This window comes from Melopsittacus undulatus, chromosome 12 (genome assembly GCF_012275295.1).
Source record: "Melopsittacus undulatus isolate bMelUnd1 chromosome 12, bMelUnd1.mat.Z, whole genome shotgun sequence".
NCBI classification, from domain to species: Eukaryota; Metazoa; Chordata; class Aves; order Psittaciformes; family Psittaculidae; genus Melopsittacus; species Melopsittacus undulatus.
Window position 1 is genome coordinate 15454163 of NC_047538.1, and position 24191 is coordinate 15478353.

A 24191-nucleotide genomic window follows, 5' to 3' on the forward strand; every position below is an offset into this window, starting at 1 on the left:
TGTTTTTCTGCTTACATATTTCTATTATTTGGTGTCACTCAGTCTGCAAAAACTTCATTAAAAAAGAAACCTGTGCTAACCACATATAAATAGCTCTGTTACTGGCAGACTGCTACCAGGCTCAGGCACCCAGCTCTCCTCTTACAGCCACTGAGAAAAAAAGTACTTTTGTTTTATCATACCATGGAACTAGAATTCAGGTCATCAGAAATGTACTTTATGAAATACTGTCTTAATATTTTATATATTTTATTTACTTATAATTGTTATTTATATATGTGAAACATTTATATAGCATTCTATCTAAGCAGTTTTTAGCATGTCTGTTCTAGCATGGATAAGTACTTGAAGTGTTACTTTCGTGACTCATCGCTATAAACAGGGGATGCTCAGATGTAACTGTGGCATGTCTGGTATAACAGCATAGCCCAGAATAGCTTTAATCAATCTCTACATAAGAGAAAGCTGGGAAATATAAAAAGCCACATTGTGTGACCAGAAGGTTTGCAGATGAGAGCTCTTATGTACAGAGAATAAACTAAGATTTAAGGCCTCGTTACTGAAAGCATTTTGCCAATGCCCTCCTCCTGTTTAAAGCTGGATTCAGTTTGGTCACACCAGCTGTTTTGAAAACCAGAAACTGCAAAGAGCTGCATTCATGTCTGTGGGACATTCCACTAGAGTCTCCCTGGGTGCAGAGGGCTCCTTTTGGTATCAGAATGCCTTACATATTTAAGAAAATTAATTCAGAAAGATCTCTTTCCATGTACCTCTGTGCGTGTAAGAGACAGAGTGGATGGAAATTACTGGGGTTTAGTGGTTTCAAGCTTAGCTTTCCCACAATAAATAATTTTTGCTGCCAGCCTGGAAGCACTAAGTTTCTACTCTATTTTTTGTTTGGGTTTTTTTTTTTCCCTGGAAATTACTTTCCCAGCCTGGGGCTACTGGTTAAGAAAGTGCTGCCATTACACACACAAGTCCTATCCACTACATAAATGGTACTCGTCCACTGAAATGTAATGTTTGCTTCAGCATTTCAAGAGTCCCCAAAGTGTCACAGTACAGTGGGTACTATCAGCCGGTCTTTGCTTAAAGAGTGTGGAAACCTTGAATTTTTCAACAGGGAGCCCAACAGAGAGAACAGAACATTTACTTTCTTGAAGATGTCTCAGTGACTGGAAGAGGCTTGGCCTTGTCTGTTCTGGGATGTGCCCAGTTCCACCTGCATCTCCCCTTCCTGATGCATGGTGGGAGTGGGGTGCAACTCTAACGTGGGCTGTGTGCCGACTATTTGAGAGGTGGAGCTGTAGAGAGTGTAAAAAAGGGATAAAGAGTAGGCAGAAAGCAAAGTCCCTTTTACCCTTCTGTCTTTTCTTGATCCTTCTGGTAAATCTATCACTACCTCCAACTGCCTTGCATGGTTGTCTAATGGGCAGCCAGGCCAGACAGCAGGGGAAGACAGCTCACCGGCTAGGTGTTCCCTGGAAGGGGCATTAGAAGCCCTGCTTTCAGGCTCAGGGCACTACTTGCAAGCCTGGCTTCATGGCTGTTGCTTTCACTGGGCAGCTAGACATCTTTTGGACCTAGTCTTCTCTCCCGCCCAGTGTGGGAAGTTGTCAGTCCCTGTACAATGTCCCACTGCCTGCTCACAGAGGGAGCTCATAAATATAAAACAAAATCTTCATAAAAACTACAGTTTTAAAGGGTCACCGATCTGAGCTGAAAATACTTATAAGCAGACTACTGTGAGTTTGATCCTTAATACTAGATGCTAAGTCATTGCTAAGCCATAGTGATTAAGTGTTGTGTGGAGAGGTCCTGCTAACAGAGGGATGCTGAGATAAGGGAACAAAGATGTATTGATGGAATTTGCTTTGCCAAGAACAGAGTAAACACGAACACAAGAAATCAGCATACATTTGTCTGTGCTACGTGCTCAAGGTCTACACCTTGGAACAGTAGCACAGCCCACACAGCAGCCTCTTTGCCACAAAAGGATTACAGGTGCCTGCACTCAGATGACCCCTGGAAAGGAATCCAAATATCAAGGCTGTAAGATCCTTAAAAAGAGCTGCATTGCTAGACCTGGGCATGTTCTCTCTCTGTCCTTCATTTAGAAATTTTTATATTATTATTCCATACCTGTCCAAATGAAGAAAGAATCACTGAATACCCTTTCTTACCAGCTAGTCCTTGACTTACATCCTCAACAACTGTGCATTAACATCAGGAAAGACAAGACAGAACCACTGTATTTACTTCTGTCACACTGAGCCTTGTGCAAAAGAAGTAGATTTTTTGGTTTAGGGATTTTTCAAAGCTTAACATACATTTATGGTGACATCCCCCTGAGATTTAACTGTGAATGTTAAGAAAAGCAATGCACCACAGCACTATGCTGCAGACCAGACTGCCCTTCAGGCAGGAGTGTTCTGCTTGGAAAGTCGCTTCCTTCTCAAAAAAAAGAAAGCACTCCTGCCATAGATGCCAAGTGTCCTGGGTTATGTTTTTGTTCAGAATAGATATAATGTAGTTACATATTCTGTGCTTTCTCAGTTGACAGGTAACTCAAACAAATATTACCCAGGAGGAGCAAAATGTAAATTTGACCATGAGCAATCACAGCAAATAACTGACAAGGTCATAGCCTAGGAACAGCATTTACACAGAATTTGCCCTGAAAAGAGAAGGGTGAAATAAGAATCAGCTGCACAAAGAACTATTTGCGTCTTCTGCCTTCAGTGCAAGAAGAATAAACAACCAAATTAAGCTATCAAGATGTTCCTTACGTGTCTTTCAAGTGAAAGGCTATTTCTACATTAGCAAATGCAAACTTCCCAGAGTAACAGTGTGTCCGAGAGGACAGTGAGCAGTCGGAGCCTTGTCCCTGATTCTCTCTCAGCCTTGGGCTAATCATGTTATTTTTTTCTAGGTGTCCACAGTTTGTACAATGGATAACAGGAAGCTTCACCTCACAAGCACTGCAAGGGTTACATGGATATCTTATCTGTTTCACCTATTTGGGAGTCAAGCCTTAATTTCTATAGAGAGCACATCAAACCCACAGAATAGGTGAATAGCCCTGGATTACACAGCATCAGCATGCATTCAGCACCAGGCTGCTGCCTCCATGCCTGTGCTCAGCCTCTCCTGCTTTCATTACAAAGTATGAATTCAAGACATTTCTTCCAATATACACAATGAAATGACAATATGGAAAGTCAAATAAAAAGTATATTCATGCATTTATATATATATATATACACACATATATAAAGGTTTTCTTCAACACCAGACCTCCAACTTCATGCTTATTATATGCACCCACTTGGACACCAGATGAAAGTATTACTCAGTTTTTTCCTATTGATTACTTTGTCCTCTGAAAATCAGGTTAATCTCTGCTTTTTGGGAAAGAGGAATTCAGGAACTGGAATGCCAATGCAGTGCAACAGCCTGGCTGGTCCATTGCCCCTTTTCCAGTAGTGGCAGGCACAAGAATCTTGTGGGAAAGGTGTCAGAAACCCTGCAGCAACCTGCTGCTTGGCAGATTCCCTTCCTATGTCAGACAGTTAGATCTGGATCTGTGAATGCTCCCTGTGCGGCTTACAGGGAGGAGGTAACTGAGCTACTGAAAAGCAGCTCCAAGTGTAAACCCACAGTGTTTTATCACATACTTTTAAAATAGAATATTGTAACTCTTCAGAAAAATTAACTGCAGCTAGCAATGGATGTTTGCTGCCACCTGCAAGGACAGAATAATTTTTGGTTGCTGGGGACTGCGGGACTGCCTGATACACCTTGCACTGGATGGGGTACAGGGGAGGGTTTCTTCTGGAAAACAAGAAAGCTGCCACAGCAAGAAGTGTCGTGTGCCCTCCCGTGATCTCCAGAAAGATTAAGTGGCTGTTATACCCTTACTGCTAATTTTTGTGCAGTTCCTTCACTTTGGGCTCCCCAGGACACCCAGAAACATTCTTAGCTTCATGCCCTCCTTGGAAAGACCTGAGCCCTTTTCCCGTTTCCCATTCCTCTAATAATTCACTCCTATGACTGGGCTCCAGGGTCTGGCCGTTGACCGGAGCACCGGCCGGCTTCAATGCCCGGGGCAGCTGCCCTCGCTAGTGCCTCGCTAGTGCCGGACATCAGCCCCTCCGCCTCCCTGCCATGCAGCAGGACCAACTTTTCCCGCAAGGGCCCGCTGGGCTGCTCCGTCCCCGGCGGCTCCCGAGTCCGGAGAAGGCACAGCCCCGCGTACCCCGCTCTGCCCCTGCCCGCAGCGGGGGGCTCTGACCAGGCACCTCCGCTCCCCACCACGCCGGGGAGCCCCGCGGCGCCTCGCCCGTGACCCGCCGAGCTCTGCGCTGCAGGTGACCCCCCGGGGGAGGGCAGGGGCCGGGAGCGGCCGGGGGAGGGGGCGAGGGGCGGGGAGGCCGGGCTCGGGGGGTCGCTGTCAGCGGCTCGGCTCGGGGCACGGCTCGGCTCGGCAGCGCACGGCTCGGCTCGGCTCCGCGCAACGCCCCGCGCCATGCTCCGGAGCTGCCCCGGCGCGGGGCTCGTCCTGGCGGCGGCCGCCGCGCTCTGCTTCGGCGGGGCGGGAGGCAAGGTAACCCCCGCGGCACCGGGCACCCGACCGCCCCAGCGCGGCGCGGGCAGCGGCAAACTTGACGGGAAGGGGGTGCCCAGGGATCGGCGTGCGACGGGGAGGGGGATCCGCCGGGGAGAGGGGAAGCACCGGGAGTCCCGGGACGGGGTTGCAGCCGTGGCTGCCCGGACGAAGGATGCGCCGCGGCTCCCGGAAGGAGGGATGCAGCATAGCTGCCCCCTTGCTCCCCTCGGCCCCTGTCCGCCCGGTGGCGGGGTTTGGGTGAGTATCTCCAGGGCTGGCTGGTGACTCGCCTCGGAGACCGAAAGGCACCGGGAGACACGACGCTGCGGGAGCCTATCTCTGGTCACCCTCTCCTATACAGCCATACCCGAAACCGGTGCAAGCCCCGTGGAAACCGATAGAGCAGAATTTCCAGCGGAAATCGGAGCACTTGCCCAAAGGCAGCCCTAGCAAGGAGCAGCCTGGCATAAGGAGTCCAAACCACCCTGTATTACTGTCTCCATGCTCTCCAGTCTTGTGCACCTCGTATGTAGTACGGAGAACAGGTAAACCCTGCAAATGACAGCTACAGCTCAAGACAGGGATCTTGGCACAGGCTGGGAGTCACTGGGTAAGCACTGGAGAAACCAGAGCAGTTACGGAAAGGCAGAGAAAGAAGCACAGAGTACCCCAAAACTAGGAGCAGTCACAGAGCAAACAGTTGCTCTGTGCTTTGGAAAGGGTGAACAGTCCTGGTCCTGCTGAAGTGAGTGGGACTTTTCCTGTGGACCCTGACAGGAGCAGGATTTGCACTTCTGGTAGAGATTCTCAGATCTATAAAACATGAACCACTACAGTATAAGAAAATAATATTCCATACATCTATGTCTTATGTGCATATTTATATATAAACAACAACGGTGGGGGTTGTTTTCTCTGGTGGAAAACAGCATTGTAATTCTGCCTGCTACACCAACTCCCTGCCACTGCACATATGAACACAGCACTGACTTTGTGGTTGAAAGGAAGATGGTTTATCTCACTCTGATATCTTAGCAAAGATAGCTATAGCAAGAACTTCTGAATTAAGCCACATTTCTGGCACTGAAGTACCGAGTATTAACTTCACAAAAGTGCACACTTAAACCTACTGAGTTGTATAGTCGTGGGTTTTTTTGTGTTTTGTGTCTCTTTTAACTCAGAATTTCATTGTGGAACCTGCAATCTTACCCGCATCCAGCTGCATACTTCTGTTATTAAAATACATAACTTGCTTGCTGCCCTGAGTTATTACATCCTTCCTGTGATAGTTGTGTTCTGAGTTTGCATGTACAGTCACTAGATGGACCAAATATTAGCTGTGTGATGTACTTTTGGGTGTGAATGGCATTGGTGGGACATCAGCAAGCTGTACTATTTTTGCTTAATTTTTCTTTGTACTATGTTTCCTAGACAACTTCTGTTGTTCTCTACCTCTGAAATCAGAACTGTTTGATTTCCCCTCAGGCAGTATCTGAACTAAAGTACTGACCAATAGCACTATAGAAAAAGAACTGCCTCCTTAATGAAGAAGCAGCAGCCTCCTGCATACTTTCCCAGACTTGACTTGTGTCAATTACTCTTTAGATCACATGTTGTCTATAGTCTCTTAACATACTGGACACTTTCTTTTGCAGAATGAAACACAGGCATTGTCTATTGCTTCTTTTCTAAACATGACAGTGAAATCTGTGTGCAAATAGACATGTGTGTACATCTCTTGCTCCCAGGTTCTTTTAAGTTATTTTTTTAAGTTGCACTTGCTTTTCACTCATCAAGGACTGCACTATGTTGCATAGGCTTCATTATTTTTATCCTTTTTTTTTGGCTACATTCTGATAGTGTTGCTATGCTAGTAAAAAACTATGCATCCCACTCAAAGTTGGTGGTTCAAATGTAGTTCTAGTTAGCAGCTGAAAAAAGATATGCAAAGATTTATGAGAAATGAATTGTCTTCTGGCTTAGAGTTAACAATATAAAACCATAACAGAAACTTCTTTGGCAAGGGCAAAGTCTGCCTTGAGGTTCAGGAAACAGAATTGTTCTTTTCATCCAGGAAGGTGGTCTCTGCCACTCAGAGCTCAGGAACTTTGGGATGCTGTGAGGTTGTGTGAATGTTTGAAACATGTTTTGTGGCAAAGTAGAGCTCTCTCTGGAATCCTTCACTGAGTACTACAGCAGTATAAAAATAGGAGCTAGATCAAATGAAAGAAAATTTCAAGATAAGGCATGTGATGTTTCCTCCTGTGTGTCTGTATCAGATGTAACAAGATGTGCAGATAAGTGGCTTGTTTATCCTGAAGGAAGAATGTAAGCCTGATGAAATAATAACACAGTCAAAATTATGTCTCTGTATGTCCATAAAATAGAACCTGTTTAAGCAAATCCCTATGGAGAAGGTCTCTGAGTTAGTGCCATCCTTCATCTAGTATTATTCTGTTCACTTGGTAGCTTAAAGAAAAAAAATCAAGCCTTTCCTATTGTTTTAAGAGAAGAAATCTTAGCAATTCTAGACCCTCCAGTGACAAAGTTAGTCCTGCTCCCAGTGAGGACTACAGCAAAATTCTTGCTGGTTTCAGAGGGAGCATGATCCTTCCCAAGATCAGTGAAGGAGTGAAAAAAAAACCCATAAAATAAATCAAGTACTAAAATATGCACCTCAATTAGCAAAGAATGTGACCTGATTAGTAAAGTGTATGAAATTTCAGCTATTAAATTCTACAGCTCTGATCAACAAAGCACACTGCACAATTGGCAATGTATCCAGAATCTCAACTACTGTACTAGTCTCCTACCAGATCAACCAAGCATGCAGCTGAATCAGTAAGTTATGCAACTGGAGCAGCAAAATATGCACTTCTGATTAGGGGGGAAGGATATGGAAAACCTTAAATGTTTTAAATTGACACAGATTTGTTTAGAAATCCACCTCTGCCTAAGAAAAGTGGCGGCAAAATATGTAACTTTTATCAAGGATTTCCAGACAATTGCTGAACTGAAAAAGTATTACATCCCTCAAACGGCTTAGTGTCTGCTAGCCACAGCCCTGTCCTTTACCAGATGTCCTGCACATCTGGTTCCAATCCCAGCTGCTGCCAGGTGTGTGGGCTATTTTAGTAGCACTTTAATGTGAATTTTAGGTCCAGGTAGCTTTTGCTTTATAGGTCACTGTAAAGAAATGTATACGCACACCAGGGTGTCTTCAAGAAATGAAGCCAGTCAAGACAAATAAGGCACCTTCAAAGAATCTGAAAGTTTTGTTGGCAATGAGCTTGATACTGATTCATCTTTTCACTGTTTGTGAAAGTGCTCTGTGATTTAGGAGAGGAGAAATATAGGTCCTTCTTATTTTCTTTATATCTTGATTAATTGCCACAGCTGCATCCTATTGTGTTTACAATGTACCTTGGCAGATATTTACTGTACAGAGAGTTTGGGTGTTTGGCCAGCTTGGGGAGCAGCAACATTCATATATTCTGAAGCAGTAAAGCAGCTCCTTCCTAGCTTGTGCCTATGTGCTTTAAAAATCCATCCCTCATAGCTGGTTCTAATCTTCAGAAGTTGGTTTTGCTTTGAATTACTATTTTTGTTTTATATAGAAGACCTGCAGGTTGTTCTATTTTCATAAAGGTGCAGTTCCAGGATTTCTATAAACTATCTTTTTTTAATGTCTGGAAGTAAACACTGCCTGTGCTCAAGGAAGGCATGGGAATAGCTTTGTTTTATTGCACTTCTCAATGTAGTACCCAGAAAGCTGAAACATTATTCGAGTCTAAGAAATATCTAGGCTTGGGGTTGTTTTTTGTTTTATTTTAATCCACTACAGTTAGTACCTAAAACTGGCTAGCACTGAACTTCTTGTTTACAAGATTTCTGCCTCCTTTCCAGGCCAGTTCGATGAATGATCCTATTTAGTTCTTTTTCCTGTTTGAAATATTTTCTACTGAGTTCCAGAGCAGTGCTCTTAAAACATAATTGATTTGGGTCATTGAACCTTTATTTTTCATGTATGTTAGTTTGCACCCCGCCACTGGTCTGACTGGTATTTCAATTAGAAAAACGCAGGCAGATTTCTCCTAGAGGCTAAAGTTCATGTGGAGTCTCTGGTGAAACAAGATCCTGGAGTACGTACCCTGGAACTGGGCAATGATTTGTAACTTTTTTTTAATTCTCTGTCTGGCCAGAACGTTGTAAATCTGGCGCTCACTTGTTAGCTTCACGCTAAGCAGCAATAATGTCCACAGTGTTTTAGTCCTGATAATTCTAATTACTGAAGCACTGAAGAAGCTGAAAGCTGAGAAGATGGACAAGGCTGGCCTCAGGTCCTGCCCAGCACATGGGACTCTCTCTTTGTACCCCTGAACCATAATTCTCTTGTTTGCCAAGGCCAGCAATGGAAGCAACAGCCAAGGTAAGAGAAGTAAGGCAGTAGCAGAAGATTTCTGGAATTATGCAGAAGGAGCTAAAAGAGTGCAGAACCGCTAGAGATGAAAACCATCCTTGGGATGAAATTACTGAAGTCATTTTTGTTTCTTTATTATCTAAGTAGGCTGAAGCAAACAATCCTGTTGCACTGGTTTAAAAAGATCCAGCAAACAAACTTTCCTGTGGTAACCAGCAAACAATTACTATTCTTCCCACCTGCTTCTTTGCATGACAGATGAGGAATGGTGTTAAAAGGTTCAAGCCTCTTTCTTCCTGCCTATCTTTCTTCTTAAAAAAAGAGAACTTGTAATGTGTTTGGTACCAGAGAATGCCTACCCAGCAGTAGTGTAGCTAGATCAGGTCCGGTATAGCAACCCATTCCATCACACACTATTATTATGAGAAGGTCAGTCTATGCAGACCAGATATCTCAGGTCTATAAATAATAATAAATGATAAATATTAAACTTGGTGTTTAGATAATTCCTTGAGTGTGGGAAGTACTAAGTAGGAAAATAATCCTCTTCTACTTGTAAAAATCCGCAGCAAGAGGATGGCAGAATAGGGACAGGGCACTATGGGGTCTTGCATTAATATGTGGAACAATTATACAGAAGTAGGGAAAAGACTTAATGGCAGCCTTAGTTCTCAAACTCAGTGCAAGAACATTATAATTCCTCTTACAGGTTCTCAGCAGCAAATGGCCTTATGGTTCATTTTGAATATCCTTACTTATGTAATTGGCAATGTAAAGGAGGTTCCGTTTTTGAGAGGAAAAAAGGCTAATTTTCCTATATTTTCTTTCTAGAATTCTTGAGGCCTTACTGGAGTGCAGAGAAGTCATCTGGGACTTCAGGAGAATATAAATCAGGCCATAAGTACTGCTGTCTTGGTTTAGTAATGATGTACATTGAGTACAACATCTGTATTTGGGTTTGGGTGGAGTCCTTTCATGGTAGAAGAGTTGGTAATACTTTTACAGCACCTCTCATCAGAGGATTTTGGAGTTTCACAAATATCTAATTAAAGAAACTATGAAATTGTGTGAAATCCTTAGTCCTGGGGGAGTACAGGCAGTACCATTATGCTTCAATATAAAGCAGGGGTGGGTGGTGTTCAAAGTGGCAAAACAAAAGCAAATTTGCCAAATGCAAGCCGTAACCTGCTGTGCTATCTCATTTTCATCTAGTATTTTATTCTTCTCATTTCTTTATATTAGCAGCCAGGTTGCAACATCAAACCAGCTAAACAAAATGGGCTGGTCCAAGCCTCCATTCAGACCTACTGTCAGCTCTGAAGAAGGGAGTTTTGGAATTTCACTGATCTCTTACTGATCTGTTTCCACAGTGTTTCATTATTGTTGAGGAGTAGCAGGACTGTAGCAGGGCTCAGGTGCCAAGGATGCCAATAAGGACAGCTTCCTGAATACAGGAGATCTGTGATGAAAAGCCTCTCAAAGTCCATCCTGATCCAGATCCCAGATAGCTGGTTGCTCAGCCTTTCCAAGGAGGGTGTGCCTGCTCTGTACTGTACTTCATTTGGGATTAGCAATACGGGATTGGATCCACTTGTTCTACTTAAATCTAGCCCCCCCCTCACCCCCCCCCCCCCCCCCCCCCCCTTGTCTTGCTTAGTAAATGTTTCACTGTTATGAATTAGTTTTCTCTTAAGTTTTTATTAAAGGATTTTTTTTTTCTGGATTTGACTTAAACTGTGGAGCCTTTACTTAGAATGGGGGCTTGATGCTCAGGCTGCCTGTCCCTTTGTCCTTCTGTCTGTGCTATAGATCTGCATGGGTGGGCAGTTCAGGTGAATCCAAGACCTCACTATTTGAATACAAGGGCCCCAAGGAATTGTTCATCAAGACTAACTTTAAATGCAAGCTTAGCAGGCTGAACACTTTGATTTGCCTCTGAAATCAACAGTAACTTATTACAGGTTTCCTGGTTGAAACTTGAATGGGGAAGAAGAAAGGATGTCTGCAAAGCACATTTATTTGGAAAAATAAACTGCTCACTGGTTGGGGCCCTGTAACAACAAACCCAGCGCTTAGTTTTTCCTCTGGCTGCAGTATCTGTGATACTTTTTTCTGCGTTCTCCCACACCCTCCCTGCTGTGCCCTCATGGTCTCTCCTTATGTGTAGGCAGTAAAGTAAAATTTACAAGCATTCTGCTCTCTGAAATCCTGGCAAAGGTGCAGTCTTGGAAATTTCCCTTTGCAGAGTGCATAAGAAGAGACTAATCTTGGAATGAGGTGGGGAAAAGTGCTGCTGTTTGTATACCATCCAAAACTAAGGATGTGCATCCAGACCTCTGAAAGCCCAACCTCAACCATAGCAATGGCTTACTTAGGAGCTTAGTTAAAAATATTGCATGAAAGGGAGAGGGTTTTTCTTTGCTTACTATTTAAGGATCACTGTCCTATGTCTTCTGCATAAGCCCTCTCACCTGCTACTAAGATTTAGTGAAACAACAACCCAGTTCCTAGCAACAGCTAGGAACCCAGCAACAACTCCACAGCATGCTAGTGGCAATAAGGAATATTTGCAGGTTTTGGCTTTCATGTGTGGAGTGTTTCCTTCTCCATATGTTTCTACAATAGATTTCCAACATGTGAAACATCTGAAGTGTCTGGATGAAACAACAGCGTCATGCAGCTGGAAATCTGAGCACAAACAGTTCTCTTTTATTTGCAAGGCCAGTTTACACATATAAGTGTTTTTGTTTGTTTTTAAAGATCCAAATTTATTTCCTGGGAAGTGGCCAGCAGACTTTGCATGGGATCGCCTTTCAGTTCCCTTTTCTCCTGTTTCTGGTACTTTCAAAGCAAAACAAAGCGGTTTCGGGCACCTAAGCTACATATGGATTTCATTATTTAAATCTCCCCCTCTTCTCTGGGAGGTTATATATATATAAATTTAATTTGGGAACACTAGTTTTATAGATTCCTGTGAACAGACATGACTTGCTCAATGGACTTTTATACTGAACTCTACAAGCAAACTTTTACTGCAGTGCTGTAGCTTTTGTTTTGTTATATATTTCATCTGGTTACCAAGAAGTTCAAAGAGTCTGACCATGTTTTCTACTCTTTAATTTGAGCTGCTTTGGCCTGTTCAATTTATAGAAAATGAAAACCAGATTGATCTTCTGGAAACTTCCTCATCACCCCTGTTAGTTCTCACCAACCCTATCACTTACTGTTAATTTCTTCTACGCTGTGTTGTGTACACTTTGTTAATGAGAACTTGCTCTAGTAGAAAAAAAAGACCTATGTTGACCTATTAAAACCCTGAAGCAAATGGCCATGGCATCTTGAACTCTTCATTACACTGCCTTACTTTTATTTAGTATGGTCCCATCATATTCACGATTATTTGCCTGAGGAGACACTCTAAATGATGCCTTTGTTTCTCTTTCTAAGGCTTTACATTTTTTTGTATGTTTGAATGAGGGTATTTGCTGAAGAAAACAAACAAAAACACCAAACAACAAAACTCCAAATTCTAGAATAGGGATAGCAGCTTTGTATATATGTGGGATCATATTTGATCTGGCATCTTGCCTCTTTGTTGGGAGAGTCTCTGTTTGTCTGTTGCATGTCCAGTCACAAGAGTTAGCTCTTGTTTTTTTTCCCCTGCAAGGATTAGTCTGAAAAGACCACAAGAAAAGCTGGTTGTTGATGTGAATTCTAGCACTCCCTGGTGGATGTTATCTAAGCTATTGTATGCTTTCTTAGCCATAAAAGATAACGTTGGGTTGAAAGGGAAAACCCAGTGTTCAGACTGCTCTCATAATGACATGTCTCACTTGCATTTGTTGCATGAACATAGCATGATAAATTTATGAGATACTAGTGACAGGTTCTACTTTACGAGTGTAATAGTTATAGCCCCCAAGGGAACATTGCCCAGTCAAGTGGGTCTTTCCAAGAACCAGATTTGCATGTTTTAGATGGATTTTTCATAGGAAAACAATCTATCTTTTGTCCCTTTCAGAACAAAATGAGAAGAGGAAATTAATATTGCAATGTGGGTCTGCAGTGAAGGATGAAGAAGACTTGAGAATAAGACCTGGCACCTAGTTTCTAGTAAAATCACGTGGATATAAGTGTATCAGTGAAATTAAAGAAAGAATTGGAAATTTTCTATGCCTTGGCCTATGTCTCTTTGAGAGCATTTCTATCTGTATTTGATGCTCCTACCAATATTTTATCCCCTTCATAAGTGTGTCTTCTACTTGCCAGTTGCTAAATAATCAGTGAATGCCAGGGTTACTCCTGTGGTGCTAAGTTCAACCTAGGAAATTGTCAGGTAGCAAATGCACCCATAGACTACCAGGCTGCTGCCAAGCCCAGAGAAAACCTATTCATCATATAATTTCTAGCCTGAAAAATCTAAATCAAAGAAAGAACTGGGTGAGTAGAGAGAACTCTACTTAGCCAGAATTACATAGCTGTAACTTGCAAGACACCTTGTAGTTGACTCCAACTCATTCTTAATTAAAGAACTGAAAAAGGAGAACTAAAAATTCTGCCTATTTATGATATGGGGGGAAAGAGCAAGAATGTTTCATTGCCTTTCCGATACCCTGAGATTTCAGCTATGAAACTTTAGGTAGCTGAGTTAGCCAGTAAGCCTCCTAAAAACCCACCCTCGCTGACAGGGGGGGGTTATCCTTTCAGAGGGCCATTAAGACCATCTCTAGCTCATGCTCTGAATTTCTCTCTGCAGGAGGGAGGCAAGCCAAATTAGCCAGCAAAGCCCCATACCCAGAGCTGGGTGATCTTCATTATTTGCCTTACATAGGAATCTTACATCAGTTACTCTGGCCTAATAAGGATAAACTGGTTTTGCTTCTCACCTGAGCATCCCAAAACCAGCAGAGCATTAGGCTGTCTTTCCCCTAGTTGCTCTGAAGGCAAGTACAAAATGTCAAGTTACAATGTATGCCCACACTGCATATACTGCTGATCATCCTATGGAAAGCTGTGCTGTTCCATGGATGATTGTTCAGAAAACAGCCCCTATTTGTATCTCTGGGAACAAGCATTTTTTTGTAAGGAGGAAAAGGCATTGCATCTCTGGAGTTAAATGAGGTCTGTTGTTCTCAACAGAAACTGGAGTGTGTCACTGTGCCTGGTGGTTGTTGGAGCACCCGGGTTTGTTTTTTTGTGATTTTCCTTTTCCCCACCTCCTGTTCTCAGAGAGGATCAAGGAGGAGGGATAGATGGTGACCTCATGGTGCAATTATGCAATCTGCTTGAGGCCAGGTATCAAAATACACTGCAGCTGTGAAGCCGGGACCTTGCGGTGGCTGGGGGACCAGGGCCTCTCAGCTCTAATGAGATCGCTGACCTTCTCCTGCCACTTCTTCTGCAGCTGCTTTGATTCACAGAGATTTGTTGTGGCAATGGCCTGCCTAACAGTTTGGCAAGCTGCTGTAGGAATTGCTGTGTCTACAGGCAGGCACTAGGAGCCAGCCTCAGAGACCCAGAGCAGGTGAGGGTATCCTGAGCCCTGCCAGCCTCTTTCCATCCCGGCAGGGCATATTTACCTTCTTCCAAGGGTACGCAAACATTACCACCCTCCCTGATCATTCTTTGTTCCTAAGAAGTGAGGGGATCTGTTCTCTGTTGAAATAAAGCAGCGCCTTCCAAGCAATCTTGTTGTGACGCTTGAGCTCAGGGCTCAGCTGCAGCAAAGTCACATATGGGAAGAATAAGAGAAAATAGCATGCCTACAGTCTGAGGCATATTTGGGCCTCCAAGTCTTGTTCAGATTTTGCATTCTTTGCTATAATTGCTGCACTGAATTCCTGCTTCCCTGCTCTACTCTTCTACCAATATTTTCCTTGTTTCCTGCAGCAACAGGCTTTCATAGTATCCTCCCCTTCCTACCTGCACATTTATTCTCTTCAAATGTCCCACTAAAAGCAACATAAATCTTGCTGATAGGTGTGAAAACAGGGCCCTGTGAAGTGTCTGATGTATGCCAAGAAGGAATATAAGTTAGAATATATAAGAGAAAATGGGATTTGCAGAGTGGAAATGTCACATCCATAATCACTTTCATGTGGTGGAACTGCTGCTACCCCCCACTGAAATATCAGAGCATCTGTTAAAAAATGCAGTTTCGGTTTTACTTAAATCCAGCAAGTTGCACTCACTTCAAGAAATATTAGACCCTTGTTTAAAAACATGAGTGCAACTGCTCTGTTGCTGTAAGTGTATTAAAAGCAAATGTATGCTCGGCTCAGTTTCAGAGTCCCACAACTGAACCCTGTTCAGTGCTTGTTTATGCGAATTTGCTCAAGGAGCTAAGAGTGAATAGAAAGTGTGTGTTCAGGTACATGGGTTTGTGTTGAGGGAGGGTTACTGGGAGGACAAGGGAGACCTCGCAGCAAAGAAGATACTCTCATGAGGGATGAGAACTCTCTCATAGATCATTCTCAAATAGATCACAGTTAAGGACTGGAAAAAGGAGACAAGGAAAACTCTCTCCTAATAACTAAGCAAAGTATTGGCAAGTTTTGTTACACTGTGTCAATCCCATGTTTTTATCTACTTCTGCCAGGTCTCCTACCTTCAATCATCCAGAGGTACTTGAAGAGGTGCCCTAAAATGGGATGAGAGAGTCTTCTTTTGCTGTTGCCTCATGCTTTAAACAGCCAAGGCGATTTGGCAGAGTGGGAAATGGTAATTCCAAGGCACTTCCAGGAATTCTTGTACTGCTAGGTAGAAAAATAGGTTAGATGTGCGACTGGTGTATCTAGTTCATGCTAATGAAAGAAAATAAACCTTGCATGCAAAGATGAGCTGAAAATGCAAAATTAAGTAGAGCGCTAATTTTATAAAGTCTCTATTTAACTTTGTCCTCTACTTGGAAAAAGTCCTACCAGCTTTGATCTCTAGATCAGTCAGCTTGTAAAGTAAATGTGGTCACTTCTTCAACTAATAGGCTGAAGTTTTCTATCTTACTCTTGGGATAATCTTTCCTCAGATCCTGTATTTGATGAGCATCCAAAAAGCTCAGACTTCCCTAACTTGGAAATACTGTGAGAGAACTTGGAGCTTTCACTGGGAACCACAAGAATTGTGTTTCTGGTAGCTTTGCAGCTAGTTCCAGCCACGTCAGCAAGTAAAGACTTGTCTTGGTTTTCCTCCTTAAGCTGGGATTGTGGAATGACCACTTTCCCTTTTTCCTTCTTGTTTTCTTTTTAAAACCGAAGTTTAACATCTTCTTTCTGCTCTGGCTGAAAGTTTGGGCCACTTCATATTTCACCCCATGTGGTTGGCTCTGTTCAAATGTTCTCATGAGTCCAAGTAATCTTTATCTCAGAATGAACCTCATGTCTTTGGAGGTAAGAAGGGGGAAGTAACTGAGATACTGTACCTCACCCCACATGTTTAGAGCAATTGCAAAGATGTTGGTGGAGACAACTTTAAAGAAGTCCCCAGGGCAGAATAAAATGTGAAGGAGCTGGTGAGGTAGTTTCAAAGCATTGCCAGTTCTTTGAGAGAAACACACATGTGCGTGCATGTGAGCACATAAGATGTTTTTGATTTTGGAAGGGTGAGGGATGTAAATAAAACTTGCTGGATTTCCACCCCACTAATACTACAGTGAGCTCAAATGGCTAAATTTAGTCATCCAGACTGAACAATCCTGGATTCTTAGACTGCATCCAGAAACTGCCTACCTCTATGGCTGCTGTTGAATCAGCTATAGGCTGACAAGATAAGGTTACTATAGAACTGCCATAGACTGCAGTCTGGTTCTGGCACCAGGCAGTTGCAGTGGATTTTGTATTTTACATGAAGCAAAAAATTGTGTGTGGGGAGGGATTCTCCCTTTTCTACTGAAAAAAATAATAAGTAAAGGATCATTTATGTGGGGGGGATATTATTCAGGAAGGGACAAAACAAAATAATTCTTCAGTCAAAAGTACAGGATCATAACTAACTGTTTTCACTTCAAAGGGCCTAACATCTGCATAAATAGCTTTTATGCTTACTTTCACTCATTTTTTCTAGTATTAAATCTAGTACATGTCTTCAAGCAAAGACCAAAAAGAAGCCTTTAACTTTGATAAGGGGATAATACACATCTGCTCCTGAAAAATCTAATAAATGCAGTACATCTGAAATGTTCAGTTTGGAATATAGTGGATTATTCCTTCCCTGTCACTTCTAAAAAGAAGTGGAAGTGACATTTTAAAATCTGCCTGAAACTGGAAATCCATGTGAGAAATGCACAGAAACTGAAAAGGACAAAATAGGTTATGATCTTGCAAGCCTGCAACTGAGTATCATTATGAAGTGTGTAGCTTAGCCCCTGAGGGTGTCTTGGAAATGTAGTGGCTCAGTTCCAGTTTCCTCTGCTGAGGCTTTCATTCTGACTCTGGGTATACATCAAGAGAACTTGTCATTTCCTGGGTGAGTACATTATACAAGAAAATATACTACACTGGACAGGTCTCAAGCCAGAGAATCTGAGATTGTACTCACAGAGGAATGACAAACATCAAGACAGGATGTCTTCTTTCATCTTCCTTGAAATAAATACACTTTAAAAATAAACAGTCTTTGGGATGTGAGACAGCATCCTCCAGGATGCTGCAAACAGCAGCTTCTTGTAACCAGTATTAACATGAATAAAGAAAATTCAGTACTTCACCTTTTTGAGCCTCAACAAAAACTGAACACAAATGCACTGAGGGTTTCCCTAGCCAGGACCTTGCATCACTTTGTTTCCACTTCTCTTCAGCAGGACTTATGTCTTTACAAGCTAAACCACATGGCTATATCACCTTCTCTTAGAAGTTACACATCACAGCATCCTCTCCACATTGTCTCTGGGCTCCCTGCATCACCTCATGCCAGAAGCATTTCTTTCTTAGAGGCAGGACAGAGGAACTTAAGAAACTGAGCCTCACTTGACTTCTAGTGATTCAGGCAGAGGCTGGTACCCATCACTGAAGAGTGCTTGTGGGACAACTCAAGGCTGCCACAACTTGCCATTCATGGCTTTTTGCAAGACCCCCCTAGATGCTTTGAGTGTGGTTTTGCTCTGGTGGAAGCAGCCAGGAAGGGTCTCCTGGCTTTCCCATAAGGTGCTGCAAGAACTTGTCCTGTCCTGGCAAAATTAAGAGCTTGACTATGTGCTTGCCTCTGATTTAGCTCATCTGGTGCCTTGTTAAGCCGTAATTGTGATTAAAGAAAATGTGCTCATTAAATTATCCTTGTGGTGAGTGGAATTCTGTTAGAATGTGTTGGTTCCCTGATGAAGTTCCTACTGGAATGATGCAGAGGGGCTTCAGGGATACATTTATAGATGTTGCGCAAATGGAGAGCAGAGTTGAGGGTTATGTTACTCAGATGATGATTAATTACTCTTTCTTATGCTTGATTGGGCTGCATAATAAACTCCCATCTGGCCAAAATAATTATTTTCTCCCTTTCTTGCATGGGAATTGTGGTTTTCACAAGTGCCACCTGCTTCTTGAGAGCTCTTTGGTGTATAGTGTCCAGTCTGAAGAAATAACATCCTGGCTTTGTGCTGCACCTCTACCTATCAAGGGCTTGCTCTTTCTTTGAGAGCTGGTGCTCCTCAGGAAGCAGACACTGATGCTTGTTGTGAGTTTTCTGAACAATGGCTTGCAGTCACTTGTGGCCACATCTGTTCCAACCCAGCATAGCTTTATGCTTAAGAAAAACTCCCAGGCTCTCTACAACTGCATTACACATGGGTTTGTTGCAAACCTACACTTCAGAGAACAGCAGAGCATTCATCCTACAACTGACAGAATTACCTATGAGGCCCTACACAAGGTCCTTCTTGTACTCCTTAGCCCCATGTTTCCTGGTGCAGAGGACTTATAAGTCCTTAAGTATATGTATCTTAATTAAGTAGCTCAAAGCTGGTGCCAGTATTAACTACTCATTTCTAGAGAGTCCAAATGTCAGCAAAGGAGGAGGTGAATGCATGACAATGGGTTTTTTTTAAGTAACAGGCATAGATTTAAGCTTCTGAGTGGGCTGTGTAGTGTGAAAAGGGGAAATGCAACATCTCGGCATGTTCTTAAATATCCGACCATTGAGTTTCTGCCTAAGAAGCTATAACTGAGATTTGAGTACTTCTCTGGAACCTACTAAATGCTGTTCCCCAGTTATCCTAACTCAGAAGACAGGTAGGGTATGTCTGACCACAGTAGGCAGGAGGTTCATCTCAACACAGCAGTTTCAAATGTTTGGGACTCCCAGACAGAACGTGAAGTACTGAAAAGCAGATGAGCAGGACTGGTAATCTGTTCCACCCTGCTCATAACTAACCTAATTTGTGTGGGCATATATCATGTTGTTTTTAAAAAGCACAACAACCTGTCATTTACAAAGATTAAAAGTGTGCCAATTTTTTTGCGTGCCTCTGTCAAGAGCCTACGAATCTATAACTTGCTGCAGAAGGGAACATCTGTATCTAATTGATGAAACTCAGCCTTCATAATGCATGATTCAAATGAACAGTTTTGTCAGTAATTCAGTTGTGGATTATAAATTAATCAGAAAACTTTCGCCACCCCCCTCGGACCTGTCTTGCATTTCCTGTCCCTTGTGGGATTTTTTTCCTGATCTCAGAGCAAGTCTTGAAGCTTTTCAGTCTCCCAAGCCATAACAAATGTATAATTCCTCCACTGCTGTGGCCTTTCAGCCATATTGCACAGATCCCCTCCTGCCCAGGTGATGCAGGATACCTGTTGGGATTCAGGTAGATACTGCAGCCAGCTGCTGGCTACGTTGCTCATAGGGGAACAAGAGGCATTTGAGTCTGAACCTGAGACTCCTTGGATATATAGAGAGTCTGCAAGATATTTCTTTCCAAATGATGACAGATTCAAGTGAAAATGAAGGCAGGAAAGGGAGCCTATCCTGAGAGCGGGGGCAAGGGATTTATGGGGGGTGCGCTTACCCATTCAGCACTTTGGTGATTAATCCCACATGATCCACTGAGCTGATGGATGCTGCTTTTGAGTGTTAACAAACTCTTCTGGTAGTAGAGGTGGAGCTGTGAACGCCTCCAAGCGCCTTCTCAGTGTCTGAAAAAAGGCAACTAGATCAGTTCACATATTCCTCAAAATAAAATCTCAACCCTCGATCACTGTTAATTTAAGGAGGTTTGGGCCAATCTGTAATCCTCCCACATCCAGGAGTACCACCCTGCAATAGCAGCAGTTCTGGTGCACATACTGGCTCCAAAACTGGGTACATATTTTTGTTGAAAAGTTAGGCATTATTTACTGTTTCTTGCTATACAAATATCTTATTTAAATGTGAGCTCAAAAGACTATCATGGGACAAAGGTAACTCTGCACTGATATTCCAGAACAAAGGCAAGTCTGTGTCCCTGCCTTTGGCAGAGGGGTTGGAACTCGATGATCTTTAAGGTCCCTTACAACCCAAACCATTTTGTGGTTCTGTGAAGTCTGCACTGATATTAGAATCATTAGAATAGTTAGGGTTGGAAAGGACCTTAAGATCATCTAGTTCCAACCCCCCTGCCATGGGCAGGGACCCCTCCCACTAAATTATATTCCCTATATTTTGGGACCTAAGAAAGGAATATGAGAGAAGTCACAGTAAAGCCCTCTTTCCAGTATCTGAAGGGGACCTATGGGGATGTTGGTGAGGGACTATTCATTAGGGACTGCAGTGATAGGACAAGGGGTAATGGGTTGAAACTTAAACAGCAGAGGTTTAGATTGGAAGTAAGGAAGAAATTCTTTACTGTTAGGGTGGTGAGGTACTGGAATGGGTTGCCCAGGGAGGTTGTGAACGCTCAATTCCTGGCAGTGTTCAAGGCCAGGTTGGATGAAGCCTTGGGTGATAGGGTTGGAACTAGATCATCTTAAGGTCCTTTCCAACCCTAACTATTCTATGATTCTATTCTTCCTAGTATAGGAGCAATCCTCCTGCTGAGGGAAGAGGATCATACTCACTAGAAACCAGCTAGTTTTCAGTAAAATCCAAGGAACAACAAATATAACTAATTCTGATGTGAATTAGCAAATGGCTCTAAATTGACGTAAAATTTTGCTATTTTCACCTGGATTTTTACCATAAATTATCTAATTCAGACTAAATGTAAAAATTTTACATCCTAAGGAACAGATCAGTAAATTTCTATTAAGTTATTTTGGTACTACATGCTGTGGAACTCCTAAGGCATTAGATTGAGACTAATATGTATTTGACACATGAATACAGCTTGTTTTCTGCTTGAGACCTCAAGACATAGTCCAGCCCAGGTGCCTTAAATGTGAATCCTGTATAGTTTATTCCACTATAATTAACATAAGCTTTGATTTAAATGACATTTTTAAAACTCAAAGATTGTATTTCAAATTGAATACAGAATTTCCACCCATGTGGCTGGTTTTGTCCTTTTTTACTGTCATCCACCCTGAAATAACACAGAATATGAACAGCACCTGCTGGAAAAAATGGTCATGCCTTGCAGAACAGGTCTGGCTTTTTCTTTTCCTTTAAGGGATTTAAGGGCTTTTAACTGTTGGCATTGCATTTTAGTTTTTTTTTTCCTTTTCATTTCAATATGAGCCAAGGGGAGGTACTAAGAGAAGAAAAAAAATCTGGAGTATTTTGATCTTTGTGGCTTTACATGGACTTCATAAGCTTTGTTTGTTCTACTGCCAAGCTTCCTTTGTGTTTAAATAGATAACAGACCAAGATGACAAATCATTTCCAATAAACCCCCCCACACCAAACCCAAAGCATTCCATTTCTTTTCCAATTAATGCTTATAAAACCATGCTCCAAGACAGGGCTTGTGACCCAAGTACTTCTGATTTATTTTTCCTCATTTCAAAACCAATTGCCCAAGGTGCAGATGGGGATCTGTGCTCTCCAAATTTACGAAAGAGTCTTGAAAAAAAGACTCTTAGAGTGTCTCTGGGAGAAGGTAGTTGTAAATATGATGTGTGAAAGCAGCCATATGTACTTTTAGAGAAGAAGCAGCATGGTAGTTAGTGCCACCATTTGTGGACTTCCTTCCGCTTTGGAGTCCACAGACTATTTATGGAGAAAGAAGAAATAGCAAATATCACATAGGACTACGCTGTGTTATGTAAAATGCACGTTGATTGCTATTTTACTAGTGAAAGCTGGTATCTGCTATCACTATTTTGATTTGTATTTGAAGAACAGACAACTTACCCAATCAAAACCACCCAGATTTAATTGCTTACTGAAGTAAGGCTGAATGTTTTTGAAACAGAAGGTGAGTTGGATGTATGAATCATGGGTAATCATCAACCCAAGGGTTTGTTTTTTTTTACATTAAAGACATGGTTTTGTAATGAAAATAACAGAGTTCAGGATGCTATGGTGACACAGTTTTTCTTTAGCTTCTCAAGATTTTTATCATACAACCAGCTGTTTAGGGCAACAAATTTCTGTGGTCAAAAAGTTGTATGCTAATCAGCAGCAGAAATGGATGCTACTACAATCAGTAACAGAAAGTGATTATAATGTGAATTACTCATCTGGGTTTTATTTCTATTTAGGTTGATCATTCAGTATACACTTCCATAGTCTCTAAGAGTGGCTTTCCATAAAGGACCTATTAGACTAATGCTTCAAATGGGAAAGTAGAAAATTGACTTGTACGAGTTTACTGAATTCTCCTTTCTTGAGGCTATCTTATACGAGTCCCTGAAGGGAAAGAAAAGAACCTTCAGTAGGTCTAGCAGACTGCATCCTGGATACAATCTCTGGCAAGATGTAAGCTTCTTTGTTTTCTTTCCCAGGTGTATTATTCCTGTGGTGCAGTGGTGGAATCAATGGAAAGAGGCCTGATTTTATCACCAGGTTTTCCAAACAACTACTACCCAGGGACACACTGTGTTTGGCAATTTTTCATTCCCATGAGAACCCATCTTATCTTGGAAACTTTTGACTTTGACATTTTTGAGAGCTCTAGTGAAACTTCAACCCCCTGGGATGGCTTTTCAGCCCCCACTAAAACAGGAAACAAAGACATTCCTTCTCTTGAGGAAAACCTGGATTTTGATCTCCATACTACAAAACCATCCCTTGGAGGGACCTGGATGTCAAAGGTGGTTCAGAATCTGAGCAGCACAGGAGATCAGTCAAAGGACCTTCCTAGTCACCTGGATGACCTTCCAGGGACAACCTCAAAAAAAGATGAAGCCAAAAAAGCATCTGAAGAAAACCAGTCGAAGCAGATGAAGGAACCTAAAGCAATTACCAAGACTCAAACAGAAGAACTGCCATTCCCTGTGGCTGGCAGTGCCACAACGCAGAAGCAAAATACCAGTGGCCTGGAAACAGATTTGAAGGAGAAAATCTTGCTTGCCCACCTAGCTGCTAGTAAGGGAGATGAAGTTACAGTAGAGAGCCAGACTTTTCCCACAGCAGTATTGCCTGTGGAAATATCCTCCAGCCCACAGTCAGCAGTGGATATATGTCCCCATGATGTACTATATGTTTCTGATCTCATCACATTTTCCTCTCGCTTCTGTGGACCAAACTCACCTTTAAACAAGACTATGGTCTTTGGTTCATCTCTGGAAATGGTTGAGGTTATCATGGAACTGATCACCACCACAGACCGAGGCCGAGGCTTTGCAATGCTCTTTGAATACAAGAACATCACCGAACCCAACACTGTAGATGCCGTGAGGCAGGGGAGAAAGGAAAATACAATGACGCTGGCAATTGTAATAGGGCTCGCCTTCTTTGCACTTGCTTTGCTCTCTGCACTCTGCATAACTTGCAGGTAAGATGATGAATATTTGAGCCTTTGAAGCATGTGATATTATCCATACAGGAAAAAGACCAGAAAACAATGTTTTGTTTCCTTTGCTCTGCTAATGCTTGCTGTCCTCCAGATGTAGTAGTGTGTGGATACAGTGGAGATCAATGCCAGTCACTACTCCTGCCCCAGGCGCCTTAGTTTCCTTTCCTAGTTCTACAGCTTCTGTGCGTCAAATTTATTTTCTTTCTCCTCTAGAAATACGTGAAGGGTGATGACTTTCTTGGGCATTATTTTGTTTCAGTGGCAGCGCTGCCTCTGAATCTCAGTTCTGGGACACTAACAAATAC

The 24191-nt window shown here is 42.5% G+C and overlaps 1 protein-coding gene across 1 annotated transcript in view; it reads left to right on the forward strand.

The window, feature by feature from the left end:
* Nucleotides 1-8636: 8636 nt before the first annotated feature.
* The window catches only part of LOC101870432 (uncharacterized), a 30381-nt gene continuing 14826 nt past the window's right edge, over nucleotides 8637-24191 (forward strand). The window contains exons 1-2 of the mRNA XM_031047899.2: nucleotides 8637-9038; nucleotides 22874-23865. Coding sequence (XP_030903759.2) covers nucleotides 9021-9038; nucleotides 22874-23865 — 1010 coding nt within the window. The 5' untranslated portion in view covers nucleotides 8637-9020. The remainder of the gene's footprint in view (nucleotides 9039-22873; nucleotides 23866-24191) is intronic.